The sequence below is a fragment of the Pelodiscus sinensis genome, chromosome 1, assembly GCF_049634645.1.
Source record: "Pelodiscus sinensis isolate JC-2024 chromosome 1, ASM4963464v1, whole genome shotgun sequence".
In the NCBI taxonomy this organism is placed as follows: domain Eukaryota; kingdom Metazoa; phylum Chordata; order Testudines; family Trionychidae; genus Pelodiscus; species Pelodiscus sinensis.
Genome location: NC_134711.1, coordinates 205637563 through 205660701, shown reverse-complemented (window position 1 = coordinate 205660701; position 23139 = coordinate 205637563). Strand labels below are relative to the sequence as shown.

General features: G+C 45.8%; 1 protein-coding gene across 2 annotated transcripts; it reads left to right on the top strand.

The window, feature by feature from the left end:
* Positions 1 to 6100: 6100 nt before the first annotated feature.
* Positions 6101 to 20578, top strand: PRDX4 (peroxiredoxin 4). Of its 2 annotated transcripts, none has more exons than XM_075913314.1 (7): positions 6101 to 6321; positions 8652 to 8769; positions 10865 to 10981; positions 12038 to 12160; positions 15445 to 15575; positions 17606 to 17640; positions 20455 to 20578. In XM_075913314.1, exons 1-7 carry the CDS (start codon positions 6153 to 6155, stop codon positions 20503 to 20505), a joined length of 744 nt encoding a protein of 247 aa, XP_075769429.1. In that variant the 5' UTR covers positions 6101 to 6152; the 3' UTR covers positions 20506 to 20578. The 2 variants fall into 2 exon arrangements, with proteins under 2 accessions (XP_075769429.1, XP_075769430.1); XM_075913315.1 differs by lacking the exon at positions 20455 to 20578 and adding an exon at positions 20124 to 20189.
* The last annotated feature ends 2561 nt before the right edge of the window (positions 20579 to 23139 follow it).

Below are 23139 nucleotides of genomic sequence, written 5' to 3'. Positions count from 1 at the left end.
AGGCAGCTCTCCCTGGTGGCAAGGTGCGGTGTAAGGGAAGACTCAGGCCTGCCCACTTTCTGGCTCCAGCCCAAAGACCTTCTGGCAGCAGCTTTGTCCTTCTTTCCTATTCCCTGGGCCGCTTCCTCTATGACCCTTGCACCTCCATGGCCCTTATGTTAAGGCCCACAGCCTGACAGGTATCAGAGTGGAGCCTCTTTCCCGCTCCCCTAGACCTGCCCTGCACTGATCCCTCTAAGGTGTTTACCAGACCTCCACCCTTTCTGGTCAGGACCCAACTACCCTCTACCCTGCTGAGCAGCTCCTTACAACAGGGCTGCCCTAGCAAGCCCCTCTCTGTCCAGGTGTAATATAACTGGGTCTGGGGACACCGCTGAGAGGATCAAATCAAAGCAAATTGCTTAGAAGCACAGCTATTTACAGCCCAAGACTGGGGGCCCTCCTCTATCAGGCACCAAACCAGTCACAAATAACATTTCAGCTGCCACTCTGGCCAACGAGACATTACACAAGCAATCCCCTTAGACACTCCAACTTTATCCGTGCTACAACCAGCACCACTCCTTATGCAGATGAGAGGTTACGAAAACCAGTCTCACCAAATCTGAACAGGTTCTTCCAATCCCAAGGGACCAGCCACATTCCCAGGTCAATTTATACCTCAGATCTTACCCAAAAAAGTACATTCTACCAATCCTTTATAATATAAAATCTAAAGGTTTATTAATACAAAAAAAGAAAAGGTTGAGAGTTGAATTGGTAAAGAAATCACATTACATACATCAATCACAAAGTTCCTGATGCAGGTTCTTAGTAGAGATGGAACAAACTGCTCTCTTAAAAGTCTCCGGAGTATATCCTATATTAAGATGGGTCAACAAATCCTTCCAGGCTCTTTGTCAAGATGCTTTTGAAGTGAAGAGCAGGATTGAAGACTAGTGAAGGAACCCCATAGGCCCCTTTGATAATCTTGCCCATGTGGAGGGAAATTCATGGTTCTCCTTTGTAAAGGTACCTCCCAAAATGGAGTTTGTCACATGAGCAAGTCACCTGTCCATGTCCTTTTTAGGCAAACAGCCATGGGATGCCTGCTTGACTGCAGATTGGCAGCAGAATTCCTCAGGTGTTTATAGGCAATGCTTAAGGGCCACTGTCCATGAAGCATAGCTTTCCACTGAGTAGCCACCCCTTACAATAGGTTGGTGACCCCTGCCACTGTCTCCTGGACACAAACATTTGAAATATCAGTACAGAGCCATTATTCATAACTTCTCATACAAAAATCATATGGGTGCATGAACAGTATAAACAGAATCAGCAAAGCACATGCTTTCAATAGACACCTCAGTTGGCCCACTTTGCACATATTTTGGGGCAAACACACAACAGTGGGTGCAACAATGATCTGCACGTTCATATCAAAATCCAGTAATGTCACACTAGGGCTCTATGCAGGGCTCTAAATCCTTCCAGCCTGCTTTAACACTTTTCAGCTAGTGTAGGCAGTCGCCCCACTAGAAGGAGTCTACCTTCTACCACATTTTGGTCCATCACATTTTTCTGCCCCTCCATCTCCCCCCTTCCCCTGGTCTTTGCACCATAGGGCTGCCCCACTCACCGTGTCCTGTTTTCAGCCCTGATGGATACACTGTGTGTTAAGAATTTTAAGAAAAATGCCTTTCAGAGCAAAAAAACTAGAATTTTTTTTACTTTCATAACTGTTACAACAATCCCAGGAGTGCTGGAGCTATGTATTACCTAATGTAGAGGCTAAGCACACTGGAGGAGATTGCCAGAAGGTGCAAGTGGCATTGTGGCTGAAAGGATCAGAGGGTGCAGAGAGAGGTTAAGCATCTGCTGAAGCTGTCAGAATTGAGAGTGAATATATTGTGCCGCTGTGTTCCATCTGCACAATCAATTGATTCCTTACCCTATCAAAATGTGGGGTAAATTGGAGATTGTTTCCTCCCTCCTTAATAATCATTTGAAGTATGTTTGTGTGTGGACACAGATATTTTCAACAGGATGAACTCTGGTTACTACAAAATGGGACCTGATCTGAAAGACCAAACAGAAGACCAGCCATTTACAATACACTACCCATAAACATGGATCCAAATCTTGCTGCACAGACCTATCTCTGTAGTGGGTCTGGCCCACGAAAGCTCATCATCTAATAAACCATCTTGTTAGTCTTTAAAGTGCTACATTGTCCTGCATTTTGCTTTTGGTATGTGTGTGAGTGTCCCTTATGTCACATGTGGAGCCCCCTGATCTGTGCATTGTGCACTCACTATAACATTGCGAGGTGCCACCATTCCAGGACGACACATTGCTTATGAATGGATATTGGAGGATGAAACCCTAGCCACAGTGTATAACCTGAGCATAGATGCACTGCAGCTCTGACAAACGCTTGAGGGTTCAGGCTTAAAATACCAACACTTTCACAACACTTCTACAGCATGTCATGGCAACAAAGTCTCATTGAAATGAATCATCGTTGTCAATGGTGGCACAAAGACCTGGAAATTGCAGTTTTTCAGGATAATTAGCAGGTGCATTTGATGTTTGAAACTGGATAGGAGGAAAAGAAGCAGCTGGAGGAGAAGAGAGAGAGGAAGCAGCATGTGCCTGTGTGTGGTGGCAGGACAGAGAAGGGCAGTGTACGTGTGGTTGGAGAGCAGGAAAGAAGTGTGTAAGGGTATGTCTACACTACAGCACTAATTCGAACTAACTTAATTCAAATTAGTTCATTCAAACTAAGCTAATTCGAATTAGCGCATCTAGACTTAAAAACTAGTTCGAATAAGCGTTTTGCTAATTCGAACTAGCATGTCCACACTGAGTGGACCCTGAACCGGGGTTAAGGATGGCCGGAAGCAGTGCCGGCAGGGCATCAGATTAGGACTTAGAGCGTGGAGCTGCTGTCTCAGGCTAGCCGACGGCTGTGCTTCAAGGGTCCCGACCCCCACCCCGGACAGACAGTTCTCAGGGGTTCCCTGCTTGCTTGTCTAACTCGATGAGGGACAGCAAAGCAGTCCTGGCTTGGAGTGCCCTGAATGCCAACACTCTTCACAAAGCAAATAGTCAACCTGTGGTGCAAGAGGCTGTGAAGGCTAGAACTATAATAGAGTTTAAAGATAAGTTAGATAAATTCATGGAGGCTGGGTCCATGGAGTGCTATTAGCCAGGGGATAGAAATGGTGTCCCTGGCCTCTGTTTGTGGAAAGCTGGAGATGGATGGCACGAGACAAATGGCTTGGTCATTGTCTTCAGTCCATCCCCTACAGGGTAGCTGGTGTTGGCCGCTGTCGACAGACAGGCTACTGGTCTAGATGGACCTTTGGTCTGACCCAGTACGGCCGTTCTAAGCTCAGGGTCGGGGATCTCACTGGACCAGCTTGATTTTCATGCACACCTGCTCCTGGGTGGCCAGGCTGGCAGCTATCCTGCCCCAGACAGCCACTTTCCTGTGCCTAGTGTGGAGGTTGTGGATGAGGTCCACGATGTCCACACTAGACCAGGCGGGTGCCCGCCTCTTGCGGCCCCGGGCAGGCTCCTGTGAGCCGCCAGCCTGGTCCCGGGAAGAGCGGAGGACTGAGTGGCAGCGGGTGGCTGGCTCGCGCTGTGCCAGGTGCAGGGTCTGCTGGCTGGGTGCTAGCAGGCTTGCACCTGGCATGGGCACCGTAGCCAGACCGTGCCCCTTTAAGGGCTCCGGGGCCAGGAGGGGGGCAGAAGAGTTTCCCTGGTGGTGCCCAGAGTGGCCACCAGGGCAAGCTGGGGAGGGCTAGCCTCCCACTAGTTCGAATTAAGTGGCTACACAGCCCTTAATTCGAACTAGTTAATTTGAACTAGGTGTTAGTCCTTGTAGAATGAGGTTTACCTAGTTCGAATTAAGCGCTCCGCTAGTTCGAATTAAGTTCGAACTAGCGGTTTGCCTGTGTAGCACCTATCAAAGTTAATTTGAACTAACGTCTGTTAGTTCGAATTAACTTTGTAGTGTAGACATACCCAAAGAGAGTAGGAAGAGGCTCTGGAGAGGTTGCAGAGAAGGACAATGTGGGGAAAGGAGTAGGCCCCAGGGGCATTGTGTATATGGGAGGGTAGAGAAGGGGAAGGAAAGGCAGGGGAAAGGAGCGGGCAGGACTGTTGGGGGAGGGAGTGTTGGGAGAGGAAGTCAGTGAAGTGGTGAAATTAAAGTGACATGTCCCAGTGCACCTGTTGACTGGTATGCCTGGCCAAAAAGGGAACCAGCCTAACGGAACATCTTCCTATCTGCTTCTGTCATCAGGGTTTGTCTCAGCTCCATAGGAAAACCAAAATTGACTAAGATGTGGGTGCTAACAAAGAGGGCATTTATTTAACAGTTCAAACAAGGTAAAGCACGTAACTTTAGGACCCCCAGGACTAAAAGTAAGTGACACAAAGGTGATGCATGACTGCAACTCAGGTGAGTTCCCTTCCCCCAGGATGGGACCCAGGTAAGGAAATGTAGGATTACGAAACTACTACTATATCCTGCAGCTTATGGACCCTCACAAAGGTAGAACTCCGGCTCCAGATGGTATCTCAGGTGACAGCGATCAGGCTGCATCAGCTCTGCTTCAGCGATGGTTAGCCCACTCCCCTCCTAGCGCCATCATGGGGGTGTGTATGGCCTTGTTGATGAAGGGTGGCAGCTGGTAGCACACCCCTTGCGTGCAAGTAAATTCACCCTCCCACAACCAAAACCTATCTGAGGGGTGCTAGCCTGTCCTCTAAGCATCTCCGGACTCAGAAGGGCAGCCCCTTGGAACTCAGGAGACAGCCCTTGGCTGTTGCTGGGCAGAACCTAAGTCACATGTTTGCCTAGTTTTCCCGCCAGAAACATCAAAAGAGCGGGAAAATGCCCTGAGGAGAGGGAGAAGGGCAGCCAAGATGGAGTCCATGTTGTTGTTTGTACTTTTACAAAATGGCATATACATGTTACTGATTACTAAAACTTTCCCCTTGCACACCGCTTGAGCAAGAGCCATCAGCACTCCACTGTAGGTGCATGCTGAGAAGTTTGGGTGGGCTCTCCTAGCTTGGCTCCCAGAATGCCTGCTGGTGGCCAGGTGAGGCAGGCAAGTGTAAAAGGGGCCAGCTGTGGGCACTCCCAACGAGGCTCCTGGTGCATCAATGCCTGTTCTGCGGCCCCTCTCTTTCTGGAAGCCAAGCAGTACATGTGCAGTCTGTGGGGTACATTGCTGACAGTGGTCCATAGGGAAAAGCCAGGGGAAGAGAATGACAGGCCAGGGGGGGGTCTCTTGCACTGCTGCTGGTTTCCCTGCAGCAGTGTCCTAACACAACCAGCCCACAGCTCCCTCCTGGCAATGCAGTGAGTAGTAGCGAGTATCTGTCCATCAGCCAGGCAAGGTAACCTGGCCATGACTGGGACTACCCCAGCCCCAAGCCCTCCCTTCACTTTCCCCTACACAACACATCCAGCTCCCTGCCCTGAGGCTCCCCCTATACTCCCAGCCCCCTGACTTGACTCCTACACATCCCCAGCCCCTTGCCCTGGGCCTTCACACACACACAGCCTCCTCCCAATTCCAGTACCCTCTCACAGCCCCTGCCCTGAGCCTCCCCCACACTCCCAGTCCCCTGCCTTGATGCCTGCATCCTCACATCCCAAGCTTATGCCCGGAGTCCCCCTATGGCCCCAACCCTTACTCATACACTCCCAGCCTCTGCCTTCACCCTCAGCAGACATTCCCAACCTCTGGCTCCTACATCTCCCAGTCTCCTGCACCCCCTCCACACACCCGTCCCTGAGCCCCCCCCCCCCCATCAACCAAGCCCGACTCCTGCATCCCCAGCCCAACCCTCTGCCCTGAGCCCCCCTCCCCACTGCACCCCACCCCCTAACATTTCTTACAGGTGCTGCTGTTTCGCACCCTTGCCCGGGACACCTCCCACCAGGGTGTCAGAAATGGAAGTTATTTTCACCCGGGGATGGGGGGGGAGAGGAGGCAATAGGGGGGAGCAGCGTGTGGGGAGGGGCCGGGCTGTGTGCAGGGGGCGGAGAGAGGCGAGTGTGTACGTGTTGGGGGGCGGGAGCAGAGCCCCGCCCCTGCTGGCTGGCCGCGGCTGTTCGCGGGCGGCGCACTCGGCGCGGGGCGGCCATGAAGGCGGCGCGGCGCTGGCTGGCGCTGTGCGGGACGCTGGCGCTGGCGGGGCGCGGGGCGGCGCAGGAGGAGAAGTGCCATTACTACGCGGGGGGCCAGGTCTACCCGGGGGAAGCGGCCCGCGTGCCCGTCTCCGACCACTCGCTGCACCTCAGCCAGGCCAAGAGTAGGTAGCGGGGGGGGGGGAGCCACGTCCACTCTGCCCAGCGCAGGGGCTGCAACCAGCGCCGCTCCGGGCCCACCCCGCCTGCTGCTTTGCCCCCCCCCGGGGCGGGGCCACCGGCTCCCCCGCACACACACCCCCCCCCCCCGCCCCTTGAAGCGTCCTCTGGCTGCGGGGCCAAGTTTCTCTGCTGCTTCCCACCGGCCTCAGTTTCCCTCCACTCGTGCCGCGAAGGGCCGCTGGGAGGGTTTGCTCTGCCTGAGCCGCCCCCGCAGCATCTCCGCGGCTTTGCGAGGGGCCCTCAGTGCGCCGAGGCCCCGGCCGGCCAAGGCAGCGCTGCTGGGTCCGGGGGGGCCTGTGCGTGCGGGGGGGGGGGGCCGTGGGCCGGACTAAAGCGCTTTCCCTTGGCTCCCGCTGTCTGCGTTTGGAGCCGGAGGCAGCGCGCTCGGGGGGAGTAGGCCACGTCACATAAAGCCCATTGGTGTGAACTGTGCGGGGGAGCTCCCCGGCTGCCAGCGCTTCAGGGATCTGAAAAGCAGAATGATCCTGCCTGAGGATTTTCACAGGGAAGGGGGGAAATGTGTTTGGTACCGTGGCCCAAAAGACTCCTATCCCCGTAGCTGTAAATCAAGGGTGAACCATTTATTTTATTTTTTTTTTGGCTCAAGGGGTGGATATTGTACAGCTGGCCATGAACGTTTATGAAATTGGGGTTGGGTGTGGGAGGGGATGAGGACTACAACGGGGGCTGCTGGGGTGGGACTGGGAATGAGGAGTTTGGGATGTGGGAGGGGGCTCAGGCTGGGATCAAGGTTTGGAGTGCTGGCTCTGGGGTGAGGAGCTAGGAAGCAGGAGGGTGCTCAAGAATAGGAAAGGGATCAGAGCTCGGGCAGGGTGAGGGAATTGGGGTGTAGAAGGAGGTCAGGGGTGCAGGTTTCATGCAGCACATTTCCCCCCCTCAGGTTCCTACACTGAGGCACTGCCAGGCTGCTCTGCATGTGTCCCCATCTGCAGGTGTCACCCCTATAGCTCCCATCGGCCATGGTTCCCACCACATAAGAGCAGTGGGGGGGCAGTGCTTGGGGTGGGGGCTGCACATGGAGCCTTTTGAGTGTTCTTCCCCATAGGAGCTAGAGTGGGGACAGGCTGCTTCCGGGAGGCATGTGTGGAGCAGGGAAAATCCCTGATCCCTCTCCCTAGGGGGAATACCAGAGTGGGACCTGGGGCCTGCTCTCCAATGGGAACTCAAGGGCCAGATTAAAATGGCTGATGGGTCAGATGCGGCCCGAAGGCCGAAGTTTGCCTACCCCCACTATAAATGGATAAGTCATAAGTTAACATTTATACCAGTAGTAAACAACCTGGCAGGCCACATACAGGTCATTAGGGGTGTTTGGCCCATGATAAATTTTGTTTACTATTACCTACATGCAGAATCTCTAGATTCTGCTGGTTTACATCTGTTATTTTTTCCCTACTGGTGTTACTAAAGTGACACACACGTAAACCAAGGGGGCGCACAAAGTAAAGTGCATGCTGTTTGCCTACAACACTGAGGGTGCGTCTAGACTGGCAAGATTTTGCGCAAATTACTGATTTTATAATGTACAAAATCAGTGCTTCTTGCGCAAATACTTTCACGCTCCCACTCAGGAAAAAGCCCACTTGCGCAAGAATACTTGCTCAAGAGGGCCAGTGTAGACAGGAAAGAACTGTTTTGCACAAAAAAGCCCCGATGGCTAAAATGGCGATCGGGGCTTTCTTGCACAAAATCGCGTCTAGATTGGCACGGATGCTTTTGCGCATATAGACGCACTTTTGCGGAAATACTTTTAACAGAAAAACGTTTCCATTAAAAGTATTTCTGCAAAATCATGCCAGTCTAGACGCAGCCTGACTGTGAGAGCTTCCTTCTACATCCACTCAGCACTTCTACGGTTCAATCAGAACACCCTGCAAATTCTTGTAATGTGTTAAGGGGATGCTAGATGTGTGCAGCATTTTCTGTCCTGTAGTCTTATCGTTGGCAACATTTCAGATGGTTCAGAAATTTGTGAACACAAATCTATTAAGTTTTGTACATTTGATGCATCTTGAAATGTACATTTTTTGAACACAGAATGACCCCATTGTGTGGTATACTTTTCTCTTGTGAAAGGTTTAAATTAATTAAAAGTGTGATTGTAAATTGTGTGTCTTAAAATGTAAAGAACCAGACATCCATCCAGAGAGGAAAACTGTCTTTGAACATATTTTAGCTGATGAACAACCTCATTTATGTACACATTTCACTTTATTCTTATATTTCAATTTGGATCTATATTTATTTCTAGTATCCAAGCCAGCACCTTATTGGGAAGGAACAGCGGTAATTAATGGAGAGTTTAAAGAGCTGAAATTAACAGATTATAAAGGAAAATACCTTGTCTTTTTCTTCTACCCTCTTGACTTGTAAGTAAAACTGATGCAGACAGACCAAGATGTACACTTCCTACTCCACCCTTCCTGAATTTTGGAAATGTGTTGATTAGCATCAGGAAGCATTAAGATGTTAATTGCAACTGCACTTGACATTTTGTAGTTCTGTAGCATCTTAGTAGGCAATGTTTACAATCTTTGCTATCACAGGACTAGCTGCATACAGGAAAGAATAACATTGTCTCTTATGTCTTCACTTCATATGCTCTGCAAGATATTTCTTCTTTCACAGACTTTCAAGCATGTTATGGGATGCATTTAACTTATATTATTGGATGGACTTTACTTTCATTACACTATTGTAACTCCACTGCAGAAAATAGAGTTACTCCTGATCACGGTTGACAAGAGACTTCACTGGGCCCTGGTGAGAGCTGGTTCCTGGCCCCTCCAAAAGGAATGGGGCCTTTGGTGGAAGAGGTGGCACTGCGGTTGATCTCCCCCAGCCAGCCCTTCAGTGCCACCAAGAGCTCCAGCAGCAATTTAAAGAGTTTAGGGTTCTTGCCACTGCAGCTGTCATTGTAGTGGCAGCTGGGAGCCCTGGGCTCTTTTAAATCACTGGGTCCTGAGGCAGCTGCTCCCTTGCTTCCACTCCTCAATTGGCGGCCTCACTTCTGATTTATACCAAGGAGAATCAAGACCCTTGTTTTCCTGAAATGAGGAACAAAGCAAACTAGTAATATTAATAACTCATCTAGCACTTTTGGTAGAACTTAGGGATGTAAAAGGTTAACCGGTTACCCAGTAAGCATTAGGCGTACTGGAATGCTTACCAGGTAACAGGCAGTGAGACCCCAACCTCTGCTACACTGGCATGGCCTGGAGTGGGGAGGCAGGTGGGACCCCAGCCCCAGATGCTGGTCCACCAACAGCTTACCAGTTAAACAATATAACTTTAATTGTTTATCTGGTTATTTATTGTAATAGATATTTGCATCCTAGTAGAACTCAAAGCCCTTTACAAAGGAAGGGTGAGTAGTAGGGATGTAAGCGACTAGTTGAGTAGCTGACTACCTAATATGCATATGCTTATTTCTTAGTTGAGTCACTACTCGACTAGTCGTTCCCCTCCCCCCTTGCTGCCTCTATCAGCTACATTTGAAAGGCAGTGGGAATAGCGAGCACCCACCTCCGTCTTTATCGACTACTTGATTAGCTGATTAATTAAAATGTAACATCCCTAGTGAGTAGTAGAGACAGTTAGCTGCACTGATAATTAGAATACTGATTTATTTTCCTCCTACTCTCAAAGGGTACTCCTACACTGCAGTGTTTTTTCAGAATAACATAATCTGCGTCTACACTACCAATATTTATTTCAAAATAATGGTGAGCTGGCAGACTTCTTACTCCCTCCTGTAACCCTCATTTTACGAGGTGTAAGGGAAGTCGGAAGAAGAGTGCTCTTTCTTGGACTCCCTACTGCGTAGACAGCACCAAAAGCCAAAATAAACTATTTCGACTTAATTCATGCAATTGACATAGCTCAAGTTGCACAGCTTATTTCAGCTTTAACCCTACCGTGTAGACGTGCCCAAAGATTCAACAATTGTGATCTAAAGTGTAATTTTGTGTCTAGAAGAAGCAGGAAGAGGTAAATGCAAAATAGCTACAACTTGCATTACTATTTTCTCTGAAACTTGGTGTGTCATTCTTGAATCTCAGTAATTTATGTACAAATTTAAAATCTGAATAATTGTGACTATATCTAAATTGTAAGATGTAATATTAAGTCAACACTGACTGCATTTTCAGTCTTATTCACAATTCACTGACAATTTACTTCAGGGTTTGATGATAGATAATCCATTTGTGAACACATTTATGAATGCTATTAGGAATGCAGTTACTTGTAAAGTGTAAATTATTATTCACTTGTGTGCATTGGATTCTACGTGTAAATAAAAGCAGTAATTGTGTTAAGTAATTCATCATTTATCTATTTTAAATACTTCAGTCAATATCTAGCTTCTCTGTAGAAACTAATTTACCTACATATTGAGCTAACAGAAGTCAATCCTGGATATACTGAGAATTTTCTGAACTTACTTCACTTTCAATTTTTTAGCACATTTGTGTGTCCAACTGAAATTATCGCCTTCAGTGACAGAATTGAAGAATTCAGAGCAATAAATACTGAAGTGGTAGCTTGTTCTATTGACTCACAATTCACTCACTTAGCATGGTATGTAGCCTACCTATGACTCTTTTATAGAAAACTAGAAGATTTTATGGGCATTGCTCGGGTCCGTAATTAATTTTTGTTTTTTCAAAAATCAAATGAAATTGTACATACTTCATTTAAATCATTGCTCTGGGGTGGGGCTGGAGATGAGGAGTTCAGTATGCAGGCTGCCTCTGGGAGAGGACTACCCCAGTCCCCTCTCTCTGCAGCAGGTAGCAGCCTGGTGAGATGTGCCTCTCCATAGCCACTGCAGCTCCAGCAGGCAGAGCAGGGGGAGGAGTGCATGTCCCCCAGTTAGGGCAGGTGCAGGTTCGTCTGCTCCCTGCGCTCCCCAGCCAGAATGAGGAATGCAGCAAACTGTGCACTTTCACAACAGAATCAGAGGTGGGGAGCTTCAGTCACCCTCCTGCTCTCCCTAAAGGCTGGGAGTTGGGCCAGTCCTGATATCGTATTATAAGAAGCAGTCCCATTCCAAGCACATCTCATTGTTCTGGCACAACCAAACCCTTTCCTTGCTTTAAGTTACAATAAGAGGAAGCTGTATACTGAATTTGATGATCCTAACTCTTACAGTTTAGAAGGAGTTCTTGAACAAACAAACAAACTCAAATATGTAGTCGATTATTGGTGGATACATATTAAGATATGGGTTGCTTCCCCAGATTTTCCTATTCTGCCTGATAGTTGTTCATTACAAATTATGCATCCAACTTTATGATCAGACGTTCTGTGACAGTTTAACACCAAAAAAATCTTCACTGGGGTGTTGTTTTTAATTGTGGGATTTGGAAGAAAGGTGGGATAGTTTGGCCACAGACAGAGAAGGAAGGTGTTTCACGTGCAAATGAAGCATGGAAGGAGGCATGAAAAGGAGTGTAAGGGAGCTGTAAATGGATACACTGAAAGAGTGTAGGAAGCAAGCTGGAACAAATAAGTAGGAAAAAGAACAAAACAAATATAGATATTCCTTCTGCACAAAAGCTACATGGAAAAGTTATTTGTATGTGGAATAAAAATCTCTGAAGAATAAATGTGCATTTCTTTTGTTTGTTAAAGGATTAATACTCCACGAAAACAAGGAGGACTTGGACCAATGAAGATCCCTCTTCTTTCTGATTTGACACACCAGATTTCTAAGGATTATGGAGTATATCTAGAGGACCAAGGACATACGCTTAGGTATTATGTTCTGTCACTACATTCTATCTTGCAATAGCAGTGCTTTCTATCAGTTCTGTTTAAAAGGACACATAATATTGGCACTCTTCTCTTATATCTACTATGATGAACATAGTATATAATATCTGAACATATACTGGGTCTGTTTACATGGATAAATTACTTTTCTTAAAAAGACAGATCAACAGGCCAGCATGTGAAGATGTACAATAACAAACCAATTGAACATACCTGATGAGTGGGAGAATGAGTAGTAAGGAAAATGTTCAGAATGCTATAAGCTATATGAAATAAAACAACAGTCATTTAAGCTTCCCATTCAGAAATTCATAATATCTATTATATGGGCTTTTTTTCCACTGACTGTTGATAACTTGGCTGAAATTGTATATTAAAGCTCTTAGTTCACAAGGAAACATTTATTTCATTCAGAAGTTAATCCATAATGATCTATTATGCATTTAAAATTGAGAGATTTAAAGATAAGCTGAAATGCTGTGTTCTGTCAGAATCTGAACTCCCCGGTCTGATCTTTTCTTCTATTACATCTGGGCTACATCTAGACTGGCATGATTTTCTGCAAATGCTTTTAACGGAAAAGTTTTTCCATTAAAAGCATTTGTGGAAAAGAGCGTCTAGATTGGCACGGACGCTTTTCCGCAAAAGCACTTTTTGCATAAAAGCGTCCGTGCCAATCTAGACGCGGTTTTGCGCAAGAAAGCCCTGATCGCCATTTTCGCGATCGGGGCTTTTTTGCGCAAAACAATACCACGTTGCCTACACTGGCCCTCTTGCGCAAAAGCATTTGCGCAAGAGGGCTTTTGCCCGAACGAGAGCAGCATAGTATTTCCGCAAGAACACTGACAATCTTACATGAGATCGTCAGTGTTCTTGCGGAAATTCAAGCGGCCAGTGTAGACAGCTGGCAAGTTTTTCCACAAAATCAGCTGCTTTTACGGAAAAACTTGCCAGTCTAGATGCAGCCCTAGTGTTTTATTAAATTAAACTGAACCATGGATTCAAAATTTGGTAAAGAACTGTCAGATATTTTATGTTGACCACCTTGCTGCTGATCAGAAGTATGTAAATCTTGTCTAGTGGTAGTTGTGGCATTGTTTGATACAGCAGTATTTCTTGCCCATTCATTTTCAGTGTTCTTTGCTACTGCTGCTGCTTTGCAGAATTTTGAAAAAGTCAGTCTCTCTCACACGTCACTTTCTTTTTCTTCCTTATCCTATAGTGAAAACATCACGTGTTTTGAGACATTAGAGCTATTGTCTGGACAATGTTGCAAATTCCATGGTCTATTTACCAAGCTACATAGTTAAGGGTAAATAGTGTTCAAGACTTCATACAAAAATGCATGTAAAAAAAGTTCTTGAGCATCATCATAATAGCACTGAAGAAAAATGCAAACTTATGTACTGGGACTTTTAGAAAGCCTTTGACAAGTATGGATGTGAAAAGTTAACCAGTGAGGGCTGGAGCAGCTCCTCGCCTGTTGCAGGGGGCTGCTCCGGACCACCAGGAACAGGGGACGCTCTTGTCTGGAGCAGCCTTTGTCCACAGGGAGCCTAAGAGCCCCACTGCTCTGGCAGGGCCTAGGAGCAGTTGACAGTCCCAGTCCCCACGTGGGTTTGGGAGCCAGCAGCCAGCCAGTACAGAGCCCCACGGACTGGGGGCTGCTTTAGCCGGGCTGCAGGAGTCCCCAGTCCTGATCCTCCTTAGTTGGTTAACTGGGATTTTACATCCCTGTTGAAAAGGTTTTTCAACAAAGGCGCTTAAAGAGAGTAAGCAATTATGGGATAAGAGGGAAGTTTCTTTCATTAATCAGTGACTGGTTAAAAGACAAAAAAAATTTGAAATTGTCAGATTTCAGAATGAACATAGTAATGTCCCCCCACTGATCTGTCAGGGACCAGTGTGGTTCAACAGATTAATAAATGATCTGGGAAAAGGGCTAAACAGTGAGGTGTCAAAATTTTCAAACTGTACAAAATTACTTCATCAATGAAGATGCAAAAAGTTGCAAGAGAGATTTCACAAAACTGAGTAATCGGACAACAGTGTCAGATGAAATTCAATGATGGTAAATCTAATTAATGTACATTGGAAACAAACAACATATATACAAAATGATGGGATCTAAATTAGCTGTTAACTAGTCAAGACAGAGATCTTGAAGTCGTCATGGATAATTCTCTGAAAATGCCAGCTCCGTCGGCAGCAGCAGTCACAAAAGCTAACAGTGTTAGGAAACATTAGGAAAGAAATGAATAAGAGGGAAAATAACATATTACTACTATATACATCTATGGTAAACCCACACATTGAATACTGTACAGTTATGGTAACCTCTTCTCAAAAAAGATATATTAGAATTGGAAAAGATACACAGAAAGGACAAAAAATTATTAAGGGCATGGAACAGCTTCCACATGAGGAGAAATTAAGAAGACTGGGACTTTGCAGCTCAGAAAAGGGACAACGAAGAGGAGATATGATGGAGGTCTAAAATCATAACTGATGTGAAGAAAGTGAATAAGAAAGTGGTGTTATTTACTTCTTCACATAGCACAAGAACCAGGGATCACATGATGTAATTAATAAGCAAGTTTAAAAACAAACAAAATACATGATCTGTGAAACTCATGGTCGGGGGATGTTGTGAGAGTCAAAATATAATAGGGTTCAAAAAAGAACTAGAAAAGTTTATGTAGGATAGGTCCATCAATGGCTATTAGCCAAGATGGTCAAGGAAGCAATCCCAACATCTGGCTGTCCCTTGCTTTTAATGGCTGGGAGTGGACATCAAGGGATAGATCATGTGTCGATTGCCTGTTCTTTGCATTCTGCCTAAAGCACTTGGCATTGGCTGCTTCTAAGAAGATAGGACACTGGGCTAGATGGATCATTGGTCTGACTCAGTGTGGCGATTCTTATGTTTATTGCTTTCTTAATTCTGACTTGACCTTATGTAGATTACAGCAGGATCTGAGTACACTGCAGACTGAGAGCATCTCCTACAAATGAGGCTGGTATTGAAAAACTCCAGATGTGGGGGAAGGTAGAGTCTTAATATTCTGGGGACATTATGAATGAAAAAGTAATGTGAAGGGATTTGCCAAGGAAACTCACAGTTATCACAGAAACGCTGCCTGGGTAGTGCTTGGAGAGAGGCAGCCACTTCTGATGTCATGCTGCAATATCTGGGCACCACAATGTGTGTAATAGAGATCAAGATCATTAGGTTTGTGTCTAAAAGAAATTCCATGTTTTTGCAGAGGCCTTTTCATTATTGATGATAAGAGGGTCCTTCGACAGATAACAATGAATGATCTTCCTGTAGGCAGATCAGTGGATGAAACACTTCGTCTAGTACAAGCATTCCAGTACACTGACAAACATGGAGAAGGTACCTGTTTTCAATATTTTGGCAGTGGGAATTATGTTGAGGTTTTCTTTAGTTTGGAAAGTATTTTTTAGTTCTGAGGAAGCAAGGCATACTGCAACATTTGCTAGCTTCATAATTGTTACTGTACAAAGTTTTCAATTCCCCTCATTCAAGATTACCTGATTCTCCCTGCCTTACACCTAGGGTAGAGTCTAAGCTAATGCAAAGTAGTTGTAACACTACCAAATGAAAACAGGAGCATTTATGCCCATTTTCCACTGATAAGCATCCATGACACACAAAGCATTAGCCAGTGAAGAATCAGGCTCGGTACTTTAATACATTTGGGCTACGTCTACACTCGCAGCTTCTTGCACGAGTAATATGCAAAGGAGACTAAGCGTGGAATATCGCTGAGCCTCATTTGCATACCTAATGAGTCACCATTTTTTTCAGAAGTGGCTCTTGCGCAAGAAGAAGCATCTACACTGCCCCTTCTTGCGCAAGAAAAACCCTCTTGCGCAATGCCATTCTTCCTCAAGTAATAGGTGTAATGGCATTGCACAAGAGGGTTTTTCTTGCGCAAGAAGGGGCAGTGTAGACGCTCCTTCTTGCGCAAGAGCCTCTTCTGAAAAAAAGGTGGCTCATTAGGTATTCAAATGAGGCTCAGCGATAAAACATAGCTCTATTTTGATTAAGGAGGTCAAGTCCTTTTTGTTCAGCCTCAAATAAAGCTATGTCTCAGCTTACCAAGTACTAGAGTCTCCCAGGCTGTGTCTACATTGGCCCCTATTCCGTAATAGGGATGCTAATGTAGCACTTGGGAATAGGCAAATCTGCGGGGGATTTAAATATCCCCCGCGGGATTTGCATTTTCATGGCTGCCGCTTTTTTCCGGCTTGTAGATAAGCCGGAGAAAAGCGCCAGTCTGGACGCGATCCTCCGGAAAATAAGCTCTTTTCTGAAGGATCTCTTATTCCCCCTTGAAACTTGAAAGTGGGAGTAAGAGATCCTCCGGAAAAGAGCTTATTTTCCGGAGGATCGCGTCCAGACTGGCGCTTTTCTCCGGCTTATCCACAAGCTGGAAAAAAGCGGCAGCCTTGAAAATGCAAATCCCGCGGGGGATATTTAAATCCCCCGCAGATTTGCCTATTCCCAAGTGCTACATTAGCATCCCTATTACGGAATAGGGGCCAATGTAGACGTAGCCCCTGAGAGGCATGTGGAATCTTGTTGGGGTTTGCTGGACTTATGTAGCAATAGCTGTATACTTAATTGGACTCTGCAAAGGCTGGAAGGAAAAATCCTCCAAGGTTTTTATTAAGTTCACCACTTTTCAGCTGGCAGCACTGTCTGCAGGGGATAAAATGTCTGTGCACCTTTTATGTAATCCCAACTCCGCAAGCAAATCTTTGAGCCTGGGCAGAGCCTCATCAAAACCAGTGAAACTCTCCCTGGTCTCATGTAAGTTATACGTGAACAACTGAGCAATTGTAAGAATGGCAAATACTTATTTTGATCATCCTAATATTTTTGTCCCCTAAACAGGATATCAAACGGTCACTTTGTAGAGCATGCTTTAATTTTTCTTCATTGGTACAGCAATAAAGTAATAGCATTAGTTCTAAAGAAAGTTATACCCGTCTCCATTTACATGTGGTGAAATGCTTGTACTCTTATCTTGGCATCATGTGTCTTCCTGGAATGGGGATTTATCCTCAGAACTGGAGGTTCTATTACTTTGGTAGTAATTTAACTAATAAACTGAAAATCAAAATCAGTATATACCCCTACACACACATACCCAAACAAGCAAGGATTTCCAGTTTTTGGTGAATGGAACAATCCAACCAGCCCTGAAAGTAGTACCAATATAAATGTTTTAGGGAAACTGTCTGATAAATAAGAACTTTGCATATTTACATGTGGCACCTTTGAACTATTTTACTTAAAATTCAAAGATAGGTTTTTCAAGAGTGGCCAGAAAACCAAATATGAGAGAATTAATTTCTTTTCTAGTGAGAACTTCAATTTTTACTTTTTTTTTCTAGTTTGCCCTGCTGGTTGGAAACCTGGCAGTGAAACAGTAAGTCCATATTTATATTCAGCATATTTATATTGCATGATTAAATAAAACGAGGAATCCAGGCCTATCTCCATTGAAAGCAAAAGAAAAATTCCCATTAACTTGCAGTACAATATCAGGCCCTGTGCATCATGATACAGTAAACTTCCGATAATCCGGCACCTTTAGGACCCAGGGGGTGCCAGATTATCAGATATGCCGGACTATCAGAAGGGGGGGGGGCTATGAGGGATCTGGGGTGGGGGGATGCTACCCCAGACCCCCTCATAGCCCTCCCTTCTGATAGTCCAGCTCTGCCCCAGGAGTCCCTGATTCAGCCGCTGCTGGTCAGTTTCAGCAGTGGCTGAATCAGGGGCACCTGCAGCACAGCAGCTGGGGTGCTGCTGGGTTGGTCCGGTAGCGCTGACCCTTGGTGCTGCGAGACCAACCCGTCAGCACCCCAGCTGCTCTTGGGGACGCCTGGGGCAGAGCAGCTGTGGTGCTGACGGGTTGGTCTTGCAGCGCCGCTCCTCGGCGCTACTGGACCAACCCAGCAGCACCCCAGCTGCTCTGCCCCAGGTGTCCCCAAGTCAGCCGCTGCTGATACTGATCAGCGGCTGACTCCAGAAAGCCAGAGGCAGAGCTGCTCTGCCCCGGGGCTTTCTGGAGTCAGCCCTGGTCAGTTTCAGCAGCTGCTGAATCAGGACGCCTGGGGCAGAGCAGCTGGGGAGCTGCTGGGTTGGTCCCGCAGCCCCGAGGGGCAGCACTACTGGACCTACCCGGCAGCACTCCAGCTGTTCTGCCCCTTGCTTCCTGAATTCAGCACTGGTCAGTTTTAGCAGCGGCTGAATCGGGAAAGCTGGGGGCAGAGCAGCTCCAATGGTCCGGCTGCCCGGAGCACTTCCGGGTTCCTTATGGTGCCGGACCATCAGGAGTGCCGGACTGTCAGATGCCGGACCATCGGAGTTTTACTGTACTAAGTTCTTAATCTGTTGTCATTGGAATTTTGACTGATTTATTACAGTATATCATGTTTTCAGTATTTCATTTTTCATGTAGAACAACAGTTACTCTTTTCACATCAGGCATTTCTTTCTCCTGCAACTTTCCAATGTATGATCAAAACCAAGCACCACAGAGTTAACTAAAGAGAGAATATTCCCTCCCATCCTGCAATGCAGGTGAAAATAGAGTTGGCAGTTCCCTGAGGAAGGACCTGTCTTCTCTGTACAGTGCCTAGCCTAACAGTGCCTAACCAAAGTCCTATCACGATAGTCACTGTACTGACTTGTATTAAAGGATAGTCCCTAAATTATATATATTTACAAAACCTCAAATAGTACATTCAGGCTGTCTCTAGACTGGCATGATTTTCCGCAAATGCTTTTAACGGAAAAGTTTTTCCGTTAAAAGCATTTGCGGAAAAGAGCGTCTAGATTGGCACAGACACTTTTGTGCAAAAGCATCCGTGCCAATCTAGACACGGTTTTGCGCAAGAAAGCCCGATTGCCATTTTCGCGATCTGGGCTTTTTTGCACAAAAGTATTTGCGCAAGAGGGCTTTTGCCCGAATGGGAGCAGCATAGTATTTCCACAAGAACACTGACAATCTTACATTAGATCGTCAGTGTTCTTATGGAAATTCAAGCGGCCAGTGTAGACAGCTGGCAAGTTTTTCAACTTGCCAGTCTAGACGCAGCCTCAGAGCCAGTGTGTATGGATAAGCCGGTATCTTCCGCATAGCACCCAAACCACCTCTTGGCCAGGGCTGTGCTTCTAATCCCAGCTCCCTATCTAAGGTCAGAACCCCTTTTGTGCACCCAAACTCCCTCTTAGATCCTGCACCTCTCCTTCGATATACTATAAATGTGTGACTGGTTACGACTTACCAATATTCATAGAATGACCCCCTGTAAGAATTGCCCATCCCTGAGAGAGCCTCTAATAAAAGTTGCAACTGGCAACATTTACTTAGCTAATTTTGCTGCAGAGCAACAGAACTCTGTATTACTGTGCAAAAACAAGCAGATGCTGGGAAAATCTATTCATGGGCTAGTTGAGATTTGTCTTAGTGAGAAAAACTGGAGACATTTTATGATGAAAATGGATTATAGGATGATGTGTGACACATTGGAAATCCACTTCCTCTGGCTGAACTGAATAATCTGTCTATTTGCAGCTGATGAGTTGATTTCCCATTCTAAGAAGGGTCAAGCCTATATGAATGGGTGATACACTTAATAAAAGGGAGACAAGTTGAGGAAGTAATACATTACTGCTATTGGCATCTGCTGTCTCAGTATGCCTGTTGCTGTCAATTGAGTCATTGCTGAGAATATCAGGTCTCAGTAAATATAGTACTGATGTAAATACAAATAAGATGTTCTCTTTACTTTCCATGCAAAAGGTACAGTGCACTTAAAAAGCAGAATAGTTCCACAAAACACTCTTCAAAATATATTAACATCTGTAGCCATGCTATCTAAATGTGTTTGATTTAATTAGATCAAACCTGAAGCTGCCATGAGACTGTGGTGGCCAAGAGAAGAGCTGTAAGTAAACTGAGGCACTTTTGAGTACAGATGTTAATTAATGGAAATAATTCCAGATTCACTTAAGGGAAAATCAGAGCGGAGTACAGCCTTGGAACTGGACCGATACTGTTACTTCCTCTACCTCTCCACTGTTTAGCATGTTAGAAATAAGCAGTAATCTTAGATATGAACAGGTGAAAGGTAATTTCTAAATGTAGTATCTGACCCTTAATGCTAGAATATGATGTAGATAGTATTTCTTTTTTGTTTTTAGACCAACACTTTCATTTTCTCTCACACAGATAATCCCAGATCCAGCTGGAAAACTGAAGTATTTTGATAAACTAAACTGAAACTTGCTTCTACTGAGTTATGCAATGCACATGCAATTTCCAAGTTGTCAATAAAATTCCATTAATTTTGTTATTTCCAGGTATTTGGCTGATTTATAGTAACTATACCACTTGTAGTTGCTTTCTCAGAATACAAATATCCATGGTGCAGACACTACCAGCAGCTGAAAAAACTAATAGTGTGTCTTGTAGGGGCCTCCTAAAGAGAGGCTAAAAATTTGAGCTTGTGTTTATTCCATTCCATCTAGTTAGAGTTCATATGAGGAGTGTAGGATGCACTACCATGACACTATATAAGCAGGGAAATTGCACTTGATAAATCTGTGTTACTTGCATCCATTTTAAAAAGCTGTATAGCTAGATATACTATATCATTGTCTAACTTACATGGACTTAACTTTAGGAATCTCAGTGTGGATAGGTGATTTAATTCCCACAAAAATTAATATATAAGATCCTTCTTTTCCAAATAGATGTCAGAATATCCCTCCCACTGGTTTTATATAAAAGTCTTAATTTTCTGTTTTTGATGAGATTTTAGACGCTGCAGCTGAGAAATTGCCACTTAACACTTGTTCACTATGAGTCAGATACCATATTCTAAAAAAATAACAGTGAGCTGTAATGAAGTCTAGAGCCAAGAAAAGTTTAAAGGGACTTAACTAAAAGTCCTTTTTGTCTGAAGTTGGAAAATAAACATTTGAGTTTTTTTTTGTTCTAACATTAAGAATGAGATCTTAGCAAGAGTTAGTTAGCACAGTCCAACTGAAAAACAGAGCTACACCATTTTTGTATTAATAAAAGATCTAGTGTTAGCTGTTAACTTTTAACAACACTTAGAACTTTTAGGCTATGTCTACACTGTAGGCTTTTTGTGCAAGAGTTCTTGTGCAAAAGGTCTTCCACAAGATTGCATCTACATTGCCATATGCTTTTGTGGAAGAGATATGCTTTTGTGCAAGAGCATCCATGGCAGTGTGGACACACTCTTGCACAAGAAAGCTCTGATGGCTATTTTAGTCATAGGGTTTTCTTGCACAAGAAACCCGTTGCCTGTCTACACTGCCTCCTTGTGGGTGGGGTCATGTACATCAGCGTTACAGACTCTCAGAAACTGAGCTATTATATACAGGCAGTCCCCGGGTTACGTACAAGATAGGGACTGTGGGTTTGTTCTTAAGTTGAATCTGTATGTAAGTCGGAACTGGCGTCAGCCGCTGCTGAAACTGATCAGTTTCAACCGTGGCTGAATCTGAATGCCAGTTCTGACTTACATACAGATTCAACTTAAGAAACCCAGGCGTCCCCAAACTGATCAGCGGCCGATTCCAGGAAGCCTGGGGCAGAGCAACTCTGCCTCGGGCTTCCTGTAGTCAGCCGCTGGTCAGTTTTAGCAGCAGCTGACTTGGGGATGGCTGGGGCAGAGCAGCTGGGGTGCTGCTGGGTTGCTCCAGTAGCGGCTCCTCAGCGCTACTGGAGCAACCCGGCAGCCCCCAGCTGCTCTACCCCAAGGGTAGGCAAGAAAAGCCTGGTCTGCTGGGGGGGGGCACTAGCTGCACCCCCCCCAGCAGACCAGGGGGACAGGAGCAAAGCCTTGGAGCACGCCCGCTGCAGGCGTGCTCCAAGGATTTGCTCCCCATCTCCCTGCAGACCAGGGAGACGGAGAGCAAAGCCGCGGAGCACACCCGCAGCGGGACAGCCCAAGCGCACTTGGGCTGTCCCCCTGCGGGCGTGCTCCGCAGCTTTGCTCCTGTCCCTCTGGTCTGCTGGGGGGGTCCAGCAAAGCCACTAGACCCCCCCAGCAGACCAGGGACACCCGAGCAAAGCCGCCCAGGCAGTGGGACTCCCGCCGCCTGGGCGGCTTTGCTCGGGTGGTCCCTGGTTTGCTGGGGGGGTCCAGTGGCTTTGCTGGACCTCCCCAGCAGACCAGGGAGACCGGGAGAAGCTTTTCTCGCCCCGGAGGACACGGGTGGCGACCTGCCGCCCGTGAGCTCTAGGGCAAGAAAAGCCCTGTTCGTAAGTACGGATCCGACATAAGTCGGATCTGCCTGTATATGATTTACTATTACTATCCCATAGGCCTATCTGGTATTGGTAGTCATTTTAAAGTAGGAGTGAGGACAATATTTTGGCCATTTAATTGGGAAACACTTTATATAAAAATTTTAAATATTTGATTAAAATGCAAAATTCACTTCCTGCAACAAATAAATCTTTTACATTTCAACAGTATTTAACTAACTAATTATTTGACTTCATATGTGGCCATCTCTAAAACACACACATGTATTAACATGACATGCAAATTTTAACAAAGTTTAAGCAGATATGCTTTAGCTGGAGCTACCGTCAGAGATGACAATACATCTCTCACAAACTCCAAGTACATACTATACTAATATGTTGAACATGACCCAGTCTGGAGACAACCATACTTCCTAACTAACGTGCCTGAAATAACCAGACAAATATTGTATTTCTATTAATTCATTTAAGTAAAATATACACATGATTATTCATACCCTTCTATCATTCTGATTGGGGGCCATCTGTAAATCAAAGTCACCAGAAATTTTATGAACCCACATGGGTACCCTTATGCATTCCATTCTATTCTGTATTTGCTAGGTTAGC